This window comes from Saccopteryx bilineata, chromosome 4, assembly GCF_036850765.1.
Source record: "Saccopteryx bilineata isolate mSacBil1 chromosome 4, mSacBil1_pri_phased_curated, whole genome shotgun sequence".
Taxonomy (NCBI): domain Eukaryota; kingdom Metazoa; phylum Chordata; class Mammalia; order Chiroptera; family Emballonuridae; genus Saccopteryx; species Saccopteryx bilineata.
The window spans coordinates 286,433,297-286,448,614 of record NC_089493.1 but is presented as its reverse complement, the minus strand read 5'-3'; the positions used below and the strand labels follow the sequence as shown (position 1 = coordinate 286,448,614).

The 15,318-nt window shown below is 41.9% G+C and overlaps 1 protein-coding gene and 1 pseudogene across 2 annotated transcripts in view; both read right to left on the bottom strand.

The window, feature by feature from the left end:
- The window catches only part of CREBBP (CREB binding protein), a 159,694-nt gene that overhangs the window by 20,497 nt on the left and 123,879 nt on the right, over window positions 1-15,318 (bottom strand). For both annotated transcript variants that reach the window (XM_066275080.1, XM_066275081.1), the window contains 4 exons: window positions 8,475-8,555; window positions 6,456-6,512; window positions 3,416-3,493; window positions 3,024-3,091 (listed from right to left, as the gene is read on the bottom strand). In XM_066275080.1, coding sequence (XP_066131177.1) covers window positions 3,024-3,091; window positions 3,416-3,493; window positions 6,456-6,512; window positions 8,475-8,555 — 284 coding nt within the window. The remainder of the gene's footprint in view (window positions 1-3,023; window positions 3,092-3,415; window positions 3,494-6,455; window positions 6,513-8,474; window positions 8,556-15,318) is intronic.
- On the bottom strand, window positions 14,823-15,003 carry LOC136336810 (U2 spliceosomal RNA; annotated as a pseudogene).

Here is a 15,318-nt window from a genome sequence, read left to right as displayed (position 1 = left end):
TCTGTGACCCCAACCCCACTCTTTTATTTTATTTATTTTTTTAAAATTTATTTATTTATTATTCATTTTAGAGAGGAGAGGAAGAGAAAGAGAGAGAGAAAGAGAGAAAGGAGAGAGGGAGGAGCTGGAATCATCAACTCCCATATGTGCCTTGACCAGGCAAGCCCAGGGTTTCGAACCGGCGACCTCAGCATTTCCAGGTCGACGCTTTGTCCACTGCGCCACCACAGGCCAGGCTTTTTTTTTTTTTTTTACAGAGGCAGAGATAGATAGGGACAGACAGAAAGAAACGGAGAGAGATGAGAAGCATCAATCATTAGTTTTTTGTTGTGACTTCTTAGTTGTTAATTGATTGCTTTCTCATTATGTGCCTTGACCGCAGGCCTTCAGCAGACCAAGTAACCCCTTGCTCAAGCCAGCGACCTTGGGTCCAAGCTGGTGAGCTTTTTGCTCAAACCAGATGAGCCCGCGCTCAAGCTGGTGACCTTGGGGTCTCGAACCTGGGTCCTTCCGCATCCCAGTCCAACACTCTATCCACTGCGCCACCGCCTGGTCAGGCCCCAACCCCACTCTTATGCCTTCTAGCTGAAACTGCTCTTCTCATGAGGCCTACCTTTCCTGGCAATTTAGTATAATCATCAAAGCTCTGACCTAGCAAGTGTTTCTAAGTTGCTGACTGCTTTAGTGATCTCACTGAGAACGAACTCTATCAAGTAGGGGTTCTCACCTAGGGGCAACTGTGCCCCACAGGACACATCTGGCAAGGTCTGGAGACATTTCTTTTTTTTTTTTTCAGAGAGAGAGAGAGGGATAGACAGGGACAGACAGACAGGAACGGAGAGAGATGAGAAGCATCAGTCATTAGTTTTTCATTGCGCGATGCAACACCTTAGTTGTTCATTGATTGCTTTCTCATATGTGCCTTGACCGCGGGCCTTCAGCAGACTGAGTAACCCCCTGCTGGAACCAGCAACCCTGGGTTCAAGCTGGTGGGCTTTTTTGCTCAAACCAGATGAGCCCGTGCTCAATCTGGCAACCTCGGGGTCTCGAACCTGGGTCTTCTGCATCCCAGTCCAATGCTCTATCCACTGCGCCACCGCCTGGTCAGGCTGGAGACATTTCTGATCAGCACGCATGATAGTGAGGGTGGGAGTAGTGCTATTGATATTTAGTGAGCTGTGGCCAGGGATGCTAAAATTCTACAAACCACAGGAGAGTCACCATAACAAAGAATGATCTGTTCATGAATGTCAATAGTGGCTCAGCTGAGAAACTCTAATCTAAAGAGAAATATTATGCCTGACCAGGCGGTGGCGCAGTGGATAAAGCATCGGACTGGGATGCAGAGGACCCGGGTTCGAGACCCCGAGGTCGCCAGCTTGAGCGCGGGCTCATCTGGTTTGAGCAAAAGCTCACCAGCTTTAACCCAAGGTCGCTGGCTCAAGCAAGGGGTCACTTGGTCTGCTGAAGGCCCGTGGTCAAGACATGGGACATGAGAAAGCAATCAATGAACAACTAAGGTGTTGCAAGGCGCAATGAAAACTAATGATTGATGCTTCTCATCTCTCTCCGTTCCTGTCTGTCCCTGTCTATCCCTCTCTGACTCACTCTCTGTCTCTGTAAAAAATAAATAAATAAAAATAAAAAAAATGTTTAAAGAGAAATATTACAGTAAAGTAAAATCATCAATTTCAAAATGTTTTACATGAGAGCTTAAGTTATAGGATAACTGTGAATTTTAGACACTACAGAGTTGGAACTTGAATTGACACTGACTTGGAAGCCTAGAGTGGCCTCCTCCTTCCCTGCTTCACCTATGCTCCTTCCCCCAGCGTGTGACCTCTCCCTCCATCCCATCTTTCTTCTACTTCCAACACCTCAGATGGCCTGGCTCTTCTTGTGGACACCCTAAGCAGTGTGCTAATCACCGGCCCTGCTGGAGAAAGGTGACAACTGTAGGGAACATTGAACAAGTGTACTTTAAGGTACTGCTGCAGGTGCCTTTCCTACTTAGGTTTGCTGTTAACTCAGCAAAAGGACAGTGGGCAGACACCTTGCTGTGGAAGGCAGCCCCCATTACTTGAGAGCCAAGTGATAGAGGTTACATCTCATACACTTTGAAAAGAATGACACCGCCTGACCAGGTGGTGGCGCAGTGAATAGAGCATTGACCTGGGACGTTAAGAACCCAGGTTCAAAACCTAAGGTTGCCAGCTTGAGCACGGGCTCATCTGGCTTGAGCATGGGGTTATTGGCTCAGCTGGAATATCCTGGTCAAGGCACATATGAGAAAGCAATCAATGAACACCTAAAGTGCTGCAACAACAAGTTGATGCTTCTCATCTCTCTCCCTTCCTGTCTGTCCTATCTCTCACTCTAGAAAAGAGAAGATATCTATAAAATATTAGGACTGCCTATGGAAAGTTACTTTTAGTAACAACAGATTGCTATTGAAAAGAGATACCAGCAGCCACTCTACATGCAGCGATGACATTCTCAAGTCTTTGTGCAGATCAGGATCCTACCAATCCTGGGTGGATTGTGACCTATCCCGTGGAACCTGAGAGAGTCAGTCCTCACAACAGCAGAGTCCACACCTAGTGATGGGCAGGTGGCTGCCCACACATGAGCTCAGGGCTGAGTGTGTTGCTCAGACAAACCAAACATCAGCAGTGGTGCGTGTTTTTGGAGAGCTCTTAATTCTAATAAGCTACTTGAGAAGGATCTGTTGACAAATTTCCTTTCATAATTTATAAAGTTTACTATATAGCTAAGCTTTCTCAACTTTCATCTAAAGCATGGATTGATCATAAAGCTGGCTTTTATATAATGATCAGGTTAAATGATTCTCTTTATGGGGAAAACAAGAAAAATACAAAATATTAGAAAAACACAATCAGATAAAAACAGTGGACAAGTGAGTTCCAAAGTGACATGTTGAGAGAAACCAAAGAAAAACTGGGATAATTATACAAGTTTCTACAGTATACAGACCAGGAACCAGAAATCCTTCGACTACTTACTCTTAGCACTGAATTTGTTTTCTTTTCGAGTTCTGCCAGTTTTTTTCAAGCAGTTGTCACATACAAAACTGAAAAACATAATGGGTGTGATCAGATTCTATAAAACAGTGTACGCTGCCAAAGCAGTGAAATGCAGCATTAAAATACTTTGTTAGCAGTTTAAATCGCATCATTACACAAAAGTGAAGAGGCAGACTGCTTTGATTCTACATTTCCTAAAGCAGGCAAACACTTAGAACTTAACATTTAGAACTGCCATCTATCTTAATTGCTGACTTCTTGCTGACAGCAATGAAGGAAGTGCAGCAGCAGCAGCAGCAGCAGCAGGCACCGTTCCCTCCGCTCCGTGCACAACTGCTCTCCCTTTCCCAGGGTCACAGGAAATTACTCACCCTGACGGCCAAATGATATCATAGTGTAAAACACAAATCTGATGCATCTTCCGGCCACACTCCTTGCAATCAACAAAACTACAAGACAAAAAAAAAGCACAATGGAATGCACACAGAACCACACAACGGAGTCAGTGGTCTGCAGGAGCCTGTGTACTGTGTTCACAACATCTCTTTCTTCCTAATCTCCTTTGTGACCAGGAATGCAACTGTGCCTTTAAAAAGTGCTAATGATAAAGGCACATTTTATGGCCCAGTATTTCTGACATTACTACACAACTTTAAGACCAATACTTGCTCTAGGTCAGTGGTCCCCAACCTTTTTTGGGCCACGGACTGGTTTAATGTCAGAAAATATTTTCACGGATCGGCCTTTAGGGTGGGATGGATAAATGTATCACGTGACCGAGACAAGCATCAAGAGTGAGTCTTAGACGAATGTAACAGAGCGAATCTGGTCATTAAAAAAAAATAAAACATTGTTCAGACTTATATAAATAAGATGAAAATAATGTAAATTATTTATTCTTTCTCTGCGGACCAGTACCAAATGGCCCACGGACCGGTACTGGTGTGCAGCCTGGGGGTTCGGGACCACTGCTCTAGGTAACTACACATACCTAAACTGACTTAAATAGATAACACGCTCAGTGTTATAAACACTTATACCTAGGTCTAGGCACAGGAAGTATCCTCTTAGAGTCAGTCACAATGGGGGAAGGCCCAAGCTTACTGGTAAATGACAGTCCCTGTGGCAAGTGGACACTGGAGAGCAAGGGGACGCACACTGAGCTGCTTGCCCTCAACTGTAGCCCCTACCCACACTCACCTGGAAATCTCAGTCACCAACGTACCTGAAGGTTAAAACCTATTTTTTCAGCTCCTCCCTTAACATCACCACAACTTACGTTTAGCTGGCTTAATGGGCAAGAAGCACCACATTTTCTCCAAACTTTCTTAGGCTCAGGCTCTTCCAATGAGCCTGGATGCTGAGCCCTGTATCCTGACACACGGGGTCTTGCTACTGTCTATCGAGCCCTTGATCTTTCCACGGTCCTTGCTCAGCAAGGCTTCAACCACAGAGCAAGCCTAACCCAGCTTCTCTGTGCCTGTTCTACTGGAGGAAAAAGGACACACATACAAAACTGCCAAACAGCAGCACTAGTAACCGGCTGTCCTGAGTCTTCTCTGGCAATCCTGCACTGTGCTCACCCCCTTCCCGTTCTTGAGGTGACTGTTCCGAACCTTCCCTCCCTCCTCAAGTGCTCCGTCACCCCCAACCAGCTCCTTAGCCGAAGTTTCAGCAGGTGAACTCATCCCTGGGTTAAGAATTTAAAAGGTCAGTTGGCAATAACTCCCTCACAGTTTCTGTGCCTGCTCAAGGGCACCCCATTCTCACCCGTTCCCCCGTTTGAAAAGGAATGTCAAAAAATAGGATATATGTTTTAGAACCCATTCTATCAATTTGAATTTCAAACTCTCTCCCCTTCTAACTACTGTTGACCAATTGGTTGGCTCCCCCCCTTCCTCCGTTTTTGTTCATGCAGCTGCCTAAGCCACTACCTAGACCAGCCCTCTCCTCCTCACCCCAGTGTGGTCTCTTCCATCAGAAGGCTGGAAGAAGGCTGTTGTTCAGGTCAGCCTTCCACGTCCTGCCTGAGCTGCTCCTGAGTCTCCTTATTAGTTTCCCCATTAGGGAGCAAAGTCCTCCTCTACAGTGAAGCCACCTCGCATTGACAGAAGTCAATGGTGTCCCTCCAAACCTCCCCAGAACATCAAGGAGGAAATCTACATGTCAAAGAGCAGTGTAAGGGGGCCTGCACCTCACACCTCGTCTCTGCATCTCACAGAGCTCCATCTACACCCCTACCTACCAACCACTTGATCTTACCAGGAGTGTCTGTTAAACACCTGTGTCTGGAATATTCTTCCCCAACACCTGTTTCTAGATGACCGTCACCTTCTCCGGGATGCCACCATGCCCTCGGACAGGGCTCCTCACCTCTGAACCATCTTACTGCCTCTGGCTGTCTGTGCTATGACCCAGCTCCCTCTTGTACTAAAGGACAGAGGACCCCCTCAACTTTGATTCATCCGTGTGTTGCCCAATGCTTAGCACCGAGTATCCCAATGTAATGTATATATTTTGAAATAAAAAAAATGAATATGTATAACGTAGTGAAATTGAAAAATGGCAGGGGAGGACATAATGTGAACAGGGAAATGGCCAATCAGGACAAATAATTCACTGGTCTTTCCAGATCTGAGGAGGCACATCCTCAGGCACCAGGCACTCTGCCCAGGCTGGAGCTCCTGCAGTCAGCATGTACGCAGCCTGAGCACCGCTAGGAGGAGAGACTAAGCAAGCTCCCAACAGTCAAGTTGGTTTCTAGCTGAGGGCTGGGTGGAAAGTGTGTCTTCCACTGCAGGAGTCGGCCTCCCTAGAGCTAGCGGGTTAAGGCCAAGAGAGGGGAGGACCTGTTTCTCAGCTCTAGATGTGCCATAGCCACGTTTCCTAACATGAATACGCTGGAGCCTGTGCTCACCATGCAGCTCGGAAAGGGCATTCACCAGAGTGACAGAACACTGGGTGCTCTCAAGACTAGGCTCCAGGGGCCTGAAAGGGTTACACTGAAGGACATCTGAAGTCTCTTTAGGTCCCCAACACAAAGCAAACTTTGCCAACACAGCATTCTCACCAAGCACTAGAGAAAAGGCAAATATTTGACAATGGCCTTTGAAAATATACCATACCAAAGACAGTGGCAAGAACATACCCTAGCCCCCCATTATTTACTTTTAGAAAGTGGTTTCTAAGAGGTTTTCTTTTTGAAATTTCCCTTTAAATGATACTAGCACTACTCCACCAAATAGTCTTACTTTGGTTTCCAAAGATTTACACTAAATGAATTCTTAAAAATACCAATGACCAAGTTATTGGAGAAGTTCTAATAGAACCAAATATCCACCTAATCTTATCATGGTTAAAATTCAGTAACTGGTCTAAAAGTCAGAAAGAAACAAACAGCTAGATACTCACGGTTCAGGATCTAAGGTATCATTTTTCTTCTTTTCAAACTGATCCTTTGAAATTGTCCTTGTTAGGAAAAAAAGAAAAAAAAGTTAACTGTTGAGTTTATCTGTTGAATATAACTCATAGTCTCTGGGATATTATTTTGTAACTAATTCTTTATATGAGAAGTAAATCATCAGCTAAAATCTCAAGTAGATGCAATGATGGAATGGACATATAAAATTTGACAAAAAGTACTACCATTTATTTTTCTCTATCTTTTTAAAGAACATCTCCTCCCAACTATCATCAGCACTGATTACAAGATTTGACTAGTCAAAATACGATGACAAAGTTCTGCTGAAGTTCAAGCATATTAATTTTCAATCACATCTATCTGGCGAGTGGCTACTGAATTTAATTAATATTGGTGTAACCAGTTCTTTTATTTTTAATTGATATTTTGGAGTGATACTGGTTAATATAATTATATAGGTTTCAGATGGCCATAACCAATTCTTTTAATTATATTATTTACTCAATGACACAAAGTCAGCATCTACTTGGGGATATTTTACTCTTAAAGAGCTGGGTATTTGGTTTTTATGGTCCTTTTGTTATGATCAGTGTATATGTAAATTACTTCTGATTCACAGAATTATACAATCCAATTATTAATCGTGGAATAGAACCAGAAGACTAAGATGACAAGGGATATAAAAATAAATCGAACAGGTACAATATCTGTCATTTTGGTCTACATGTCTTATAAGTGGCTATGGTTTGTTTTGCATTTGAATAAAGGAACCTTGAGTTGCAGAATCAGTGTCCTACACTGATGAAAACTGCCTCAGTGGGAAGCCCTGTAGCCTGTGGGAGGACATCACCAGCAGATTACCCAATGCAGTAGGAATCAAGGCAGAATCTGGAGAAAATGGAACTGCAGAACACTGGTGGTCCTGGGCAGACATGGTGGCTAGGAAGGCATCTCAAGCATATAAATAAGCTGACCACCCAATTTGTGGATTTGCTTTTCCTTGCCACATTCTGGACATCTGACCACTCAACGACAACTCCATCAGAGGACAGGCACCAGGAGGAAAAGTGTACTCAGTGAAGGAATGAAGGAGCCAACTCAGGCCGGTCTGCATTGGACCTAGTGAGCAAGAGTCAAGCCTCCGGCAAGGAAGGACACATACACACTCTGGGAGCTCACTGTCCATGTTCTATTAGCCTCACACCCTAAGGGATGGAGGAAGGTATGTACCACTCATTTTTTGCTACTGCAAGTTCTATGAATAATGTTACCTGGTTTCTTAGGTGTAACTGAAGATTTATAATTACCAAAAATGGAGGGTGACAGCCACTAGTAGAAGCTAAGTGTTTTTTAAAAAGGGTGAAAGGGCCCTGGCCGGTTGGCTCAGTGGTAGAGCGTTGGCCTGGCGTGCAGGAGTCCTGGGCTCGATTCCCGGCCAGGGCACACAGGAGAAGCGCCCATCTGCTTCTCCACCCCTCCGCCGCACCTTCCTCTCTGTCTCTCTCTTCCCCTCCCGCAGCCAAGGCTCCACTGGAGCAAAGTTGGCCCAGGCGCTGAGGATGGCTCTGTGGCCTCTGCTGCCTCAGGTGCTAGAATGGCTCTGGTTTCAACAGACCGACGCCCTAGATGGGCAGAGCATCGCCCCCTGGTGGGCATGCCGGGTAGATCCCAGTCGGGCGCACACGGGAGTCTGTCTGCCTGCCTCCCCGTTTCCAGCTTCAGAAAAATACCAAAAAAAAAAAAAAAAAAAAAAAAAGGGTCAAAGCTAGGTCAAAAGAAACCAGTGAACTGCATGATGGGGACTAGAGTATCAGTCTGAATGGAGGGAAGACGGGAAAGTGGCACTGGTATTCAGCCAAAACTGCATGTTAAAGTAGGAATGTGAGCACAGTTAATGAAAAAATACACTACACACAAGTCAAAACAGCAGTGGTACTTCCCTTTTACCCATGGACAGGAAAAAAAAAATTAAGGGTGGCCCCTGAGAAAAATGACAGGATAATACTTACGTCTGGGGTTGTGAAGGGTCGTCACCCAGGGTAACATTCTCCCCCTGGATCTCTGTGAAACACTTCTCACAGAAATGATACCTGTCAGCAAGAAGGCCATACTTGGGTGAACTGGTCCATCATAACACACAGCCACCCAAGCAACGAAGCCACCAATCAGAGCAGGGCAGATCACCACGACGAAGGGGGGGCGTTGTTGGTTGATTGATGGGTCAGTGAGAACAATGAGAGGAACAGGGGCAGGTGGGGAAGGGCAGGATTAGAGAACAGGGAAGGGAACAAATAGCACAGACATAAAGGTAAGACGCAAACACCAAGACAACACAGAGCAGAAAGCCAAGGCAAAGCATTGATTAGCATTCGGTCTCATTGCACACATAACAGGCCATCATCACTAACAACGACTGGGCTCAGTTCAGCTCCAGCCAAGATGCAAATGTTTGCAAGGAGTTGTTAATACTAGAATCATAAGGAGCTTAAATTTAGGAGTTTAAATTTTGTTATTACTTGGCAAAAATCAAATATAATTTCAGGGTTTGAGATGGAAAAATTTTACTTTGAACAAAACAGTCTGACAAAAGGCCTTAAAAAAGCAATTTAAACTGAAATAGCTTATTTTTTCAAAATGGAAAATTTATGCTTGAGCAATTCAGAGATTTTATTTCTGGTATGTAAGCCAGATTTTTAAAGATATAAAAATGTTCAGCACACAAAACTGGTTTTAATTTTTTTCCTGTCTTTTTTCTCATGTTCATCACTTAATTGGGTTACAATACAAATGAAACCAAATCCATATTCTAGACAAACATTTAACAGAAATGCAATCGGGGTCAAAGACTTTCCAGCCATTAATCAATAAGAATATACAGAGAAAAAACTGTAATATATTGTATAAACAATACAATATATGTAAATCCACGAACAATGTTAAAGACTTTTAAAATTCAATTCTAAGCTTTGATTTAATCTTTTTGGTACTGGGACCAATCATTTATCAATCTCAGATACTCAGTGATTGCTGACTTGGTGACAATCCAAGTTAAGCAAATTTAGAGAGTTAATCTTTAAAGCACAATCTGCATTTGAGAAATTATCCATAACCCCAATTTCTTGTAAAATAATCCAGAGCTTCAGCTCAAGCTAACAAATAAGAACTAAAATAAAAACGATTAAATGTTTGGAAAGGACACAAATGAGAAATCAACAGAAACGCAGGCTGGTGCTGCATCAAACAAGATGGGCACACAGGAAAACTGTAAAAATAAACAAGCTGAACGGCAGTGACTCATACAAGTAAGAAGGATGAGTATAAGGTAGCGACGGCAGCACAACAGAATGCAGTTTTAGTACTCAAAACCATGTCTACAAGATGCCAAAAGGATTAGTGTTAAGGACACTATGACAAGACTTGGGGCGCCACACTGAACCACGAGCACAGAAGGAGACGCGGCAGCGCAGCCTCACTCACACGGGCACACACACGGCTACAAACAACTGGGCCCAGCGGCACCGGGCCAGTTTGTCTGCAGTACAGTAACATGTCCCCCACAAGTCCTAATTCTAATCTTATTAAACACGTCGAGCATTTTGTCTGCTATGTTTCACTGGCTAAATACATATAGTAAATAAAACAAAGGCATAAAACTTCAGAGCATGTACACACACCAAGATTATACAATTTTTTCAGTTTGTTGATGAGGAACATGACAGATTCCCTGTGGGTAACAACTGAATTACTGAAAGTTTCTTTCTGGGACCTGTTTATTTAGGATTAAGTCAACCAACAAATTCTGCTAAGATTAGAAACTCTGAGCAGAAACAGATTAATTCTGCTATTTTAAAACAGATATATACAGGGGTAGATAAAGTAGGTCTATGGTTATGAATACACAAAAAAGTTTCTTCTTGTATTATTAATTATTGTATTGTGTATTTGTACTACGTGTCTTCTTATTGTTATTACTTTGTATTCTCTTATGATTTATCTTTTAGGTAATGATGACTGGTAGCTTAACCTACTTTTGCCCACCCCTGTATATTCTTTCTCTCTTTTTTTAATGTATAACAATATTCTGGCTATTCACTATTTTGTAACTATTCCTATGGAACTTTGAAATCATGCAGTGTCAAGAATTTCCATGTGCAGGAGGACATGATCATCACTAGCAAGAAAGAGTGAAAATACAGAAACTATAAGTCAATTCAGTGGCAACCAGAATAAACAAAAGAGATATTTCCCTCTATGCCAAATATTTCTCTTTTAAAAATAATACTAGAAATTGAGTGTTCCAACTCACTTTATGATTATAAAGTCATTGTGGGCCCTGGCCAGTTGGCTCAGTGGTAGAGCATCAGCCAAGTGTGTGGAAGACCGGGTTCAATTCCTGGTCAAGGCACACAGGAGAAGCACCCGTCTGCTTTTCTACCCTTCCCCCTCTCCTTTCTCTGTCTCTCTCTTTTCCCCTCCTGCAGCCGAGGCTCCACTGGAGCTCTACTGGCCCGGGTGCTGAGGATGGCTCCATGGCCTCCGTCTCAGGTGCTAGAATGGCTCCAGTTGAAAAGGAGCAATGCCCCAGATGGGCAGAGCATCGTCCCCCGGTTGGGCGCATGTGGGGGTCTGTCTCTCTGCCTCCCTGCTTCTCACTTCAGGAAAATTAAAAAAAAAAAAAAAAAAGTCACTGTGAACCAGCCAGAAGAATATCCATGAACACATCTCAAATAAGACTGCCATGATAATCACATGTGAGCTTAAATGGTTTTAAAATTCTGGACAAATTCTTAGCTTTTATTCAAGCAGGACATTAAGTCCTGCGATATCCAGGAAACTAGAATCATAAACCCATATTTCCAATGGAGGGAACTGGCCTAGGACAAATCAGTGATGGCTGTAATGGCTGCCCATGGAGTGGCCACAGAAACCTATGCTCTGTGTGTAACTAACTCCCATCCCTGAAAAACCTCAGGATCAGTAACTGGGAGGAACAGAGATTAACACACACTAGTGGTCTATCTCAAAGCAATGCCAGAGACCTCGAAAAGTTGAACCTGTTGAGGTTTCATAAAGGAAAAAGGAGGGGGCCCAGGGACTCACTCTAATACCCTTCTGAGAAATGAGCACAGCCACGGAAGGAAGCATGGTCACCTGTCTAGTCACATCAGCTGCAACCATACTGGCTATCAGTGGGTGACAAGATGTTAACAACAGATTTACCCTATCTTATTACCTAGTCCAGTGGTCGGCAAACCATGGCTTGCAAGCCACATGCGGCTCTTTGGACAGCTTAGGAGTATCCTAATTAAGTTAATAACAATGTACCTACCTATATAGTTTAAAAAATTTGGCTTTTAAAAGAAATTTCAATCGATGTACTGTTGATATTTGGCTCTGTTGACTAATGAGCTTGCCGACCACTGACCTAGTCCAAACTTGATTCACCCTGGAAATACAAAAACGATTCAGAAATTCACTTTTCACTGTAAGAGGCTAGTTGACATTCTGCCTTGTGTGAAGGAAGCAGTTTGATGAACATGAAATTATAAAGAAGAAATACTTCACATAATCTGATGATGATGTACATCCTGGGTACCTAAAGATAACACAATGTAACTGCATGGTTTCTCTGTAAGGGTCATTTAATGTATGGAGTAAATTTTCAAATGCAGATTGTTTTAAGTACCATATCAGTATATACAAATAAGTGGGATATTTATAGCTAGCAACTGGAAAATCTATGGAACAGTTTTCACAACATGAATTTCTTTCAAATTTGTAAAGTATAGAGACAAGTGAAACTGTAACCATACTCTAGTTTATGTGTAGTTTCACTTGTTTAAATGGTCTCTAGGATTTCCTATTGTTTTAAGTGCCTAAACAGTTTAAGGACTATCTGTGCCAAAACAATGATTCATAAAGAGCAGCACAGTGTTAATAGGCCAAGTTGAGAATTAAAATGTAAGAAGTTAAAATGTCCAACACAGAATTAATTAGGCCATTGCTTTCTTAGAATTACACTAATTTCTTCAAGGTGAGTATTCTAGAAAGCACATCTTGTGAGATTAAGCTGAGAAGTAGCATGCCTACACTTATATAAAAGGTATTATTTATAAAATATTACTCTTATTTATACCTCTACTCTTAAGAAAAATACATTACTTTCATTCAGTAAAAAGGAAGTTCTTTAAAGAAATAAAATTGGACATTTCAGGACTTTCAAAACAATTGTTTGCACTCCATCAATGGTCTCTTCCAAGAGGTAAACAGTGATCCTGATGCTATCAATTCTATTGAACTTTGTTTTCAACTTAAATATGGCTAAAATCTGTGCAAATCAGCAAAGGGAGGGTCCCAAAGGACTCAGGTACAATGAAACCAACAATGAAAAGACCCCAAAACCTTAGAGATGGTGGCAAGCAATCTGCTGACTGTTCTTCCTTCTATTCCCAAACTGTGTTTGGTACCCAGTAGCAGGGACATTTTTCAGAGTACAGTGGTACCTTGAAATACAAACAGACCAACATATGAATGTTATTTTTTGTTGTTGTTTTTTTTAAAGATATGAACTGCGACTTGGTCCGTATTTTTGTTTGAGATCTGAGTGAAATTCTGAGATATGAGTCGTGATTCGGGAAGCTGCCCTAGTTGGCGCGTTGGCACACTGGTCCAGTATCGGCAATTTGATATACGAGTTGACTGACGTACAAGCAGTTACAGAATGAATTAAATTTGTATCTCAAGGTACCACTGTATAATTTTAACCTATTCTCTTAAAATTTCATAACTATATTTTGCTTGGCAAGTAACAGTTTCCAAAGTGAATTCCTATTCATTATTTCATTGAAGACTGACAACTGAGACTGTCAGGATAGGTGTTACTGTGCCCGTATCATGTACAGGGAGGGTAAGCTTGATACATTATGGGATATGCTGAAGGCTACGATGCTAAAACTGTAATGGATGGGCCAGAACTTCCAGAACACTTTTCACTCTGGGAGAGATTTATTAAAAAGGGGCTATGCTATCCTATCAACCTTTGTCTTAAAAGGCTTCTATTGACAGAAAGGGAAACTAAGACAAAAACTAAATTCTAAATGCTCAAATATTTGCAGCAAGACAGCTGTACAAGCTGCACTACAATAGATGTTATTTTCTAGGGACACCCATCTTTTCACCCACACCAACATTTAACTACATGGAATAGTACTAGGATAAGTGAGCTGGTTAAGGCTTAGAAACCTTTTCTTGAAACATTTTTAGGTCAAGAACTGTTTTTGTAAATATAATTTTGATAAAAGTTATTAATAATAAATTTGGTTATATATTTTTAAAATTAAAACAATTTAAAAACATAATTGGAGCCTGACCAATGGTGGCGCAGTGGACAGAGGCATCAACCTGAAACGCTGAGGTACACAGCTTCACAGCTTAAGTGTGGGCTCACCCAGAGTGAGTGTAGGGTTGCCAGCTTGAGTCTAAAAGTTGCTGACTTAAAGCCCAAGGTCATTGGCTTGAGCAAGGGGTCACTGGTTTGGCTGGAACCCTCCCCCCGCAAACAAGGCACATATGAGAAGCAATCAATGAACAACTAAAGTGACAAAACTATGAGTTGATACTTCTTATCTCTCCCCCTTTCTTCCCTTTTCTCTCTCTTTTCCCCTCTTGCAGCCAGTGGCTCAACTGGTTTGAGGTCAACTGGCGCGCTGAGGATAGCTCGGTTGGTTTGAGCGTTGGCCTCAGGTGTTGAGGATGGCTTGGATGATCCAAGCACCAGCCCCAGATGGGTGTTGCCAGGTGGATCCTGGTTGGGGTGCATGTGGGAGTCTGTCTCTCTATCTCTCTTCCTCTCACTTAAAAAAACAAATAAATAAATTAAATAAAAATAAAAACATAATTGGAAGAAAAATAATTTTGAAATTCCAAATTATTCAAGCCTGTGCATGTACCTCTGAACAAATAACAAAAAGCTATTTATCTTCTTCAAAATGTTACAACATATGTAATTACTAAGTAAACAAGATCAAAGTAATCAAAACATTAAACCTTAATGTTGACATTTAATATATGATCCTAAAGACAAAGAGTAGGTATGCAGATTCTTCTTGGTCACATAAAGAATCTAGCTGCAGAGTCACAAAATGTAGGTAATGCGACTAAACTTGATCAAGATTTAGGACCTGTGCTTCAAGGCATAATGTCGTCTTGCTATGGTAACATGTGGCCAATTAAAAAAAAATGGATGTAGATAGCATAATTTTCTAAACAACCCCCAAACATGAAAATCATAGTTATGTGGGGAGGCAACAAGAAAAAAATTTTTTCATTTTCCCTCTGCTTAAAATAGATTTATTCTTTATAAGTCATCAACATTTGAAAAGAATGGCACTCACAAAACCCTGAAACAGCCCTCTTATATAATCGGGCAGTTTTTCTTGAACTCAGTAATAATACTGGATCTTATTCTATATTGTGCTACTAATTAAACTGTAAGAACAGATACTACATTTGATCTTAGTCAAAAGGCTGAGAAGTGATTATTGTGCTAATTAGAAACAAAAAGTCTATGGTTTTATTATTTTAAATGAATTAGCACGAATTCAAGTCTTTCCATCAGATTGTTCAGGTCAAATTATCTAGGCAAACATTTACACTGGGAATAGTAAAATACAATGTTTCAACTTTATTAATATCTTGGAAAAGGTACTCCAGACTCTTTCTTTCACAGTTACATTTTAGAATCTATACTAGAACTTAAGAATGTGGTCCTGGACAGCTGGCTCAGTGGTACAGCATTGGCCCGGCATACGGAGGTTGCAGGTTCGATATCCGGCCAGAGCACACAGGCGAAGC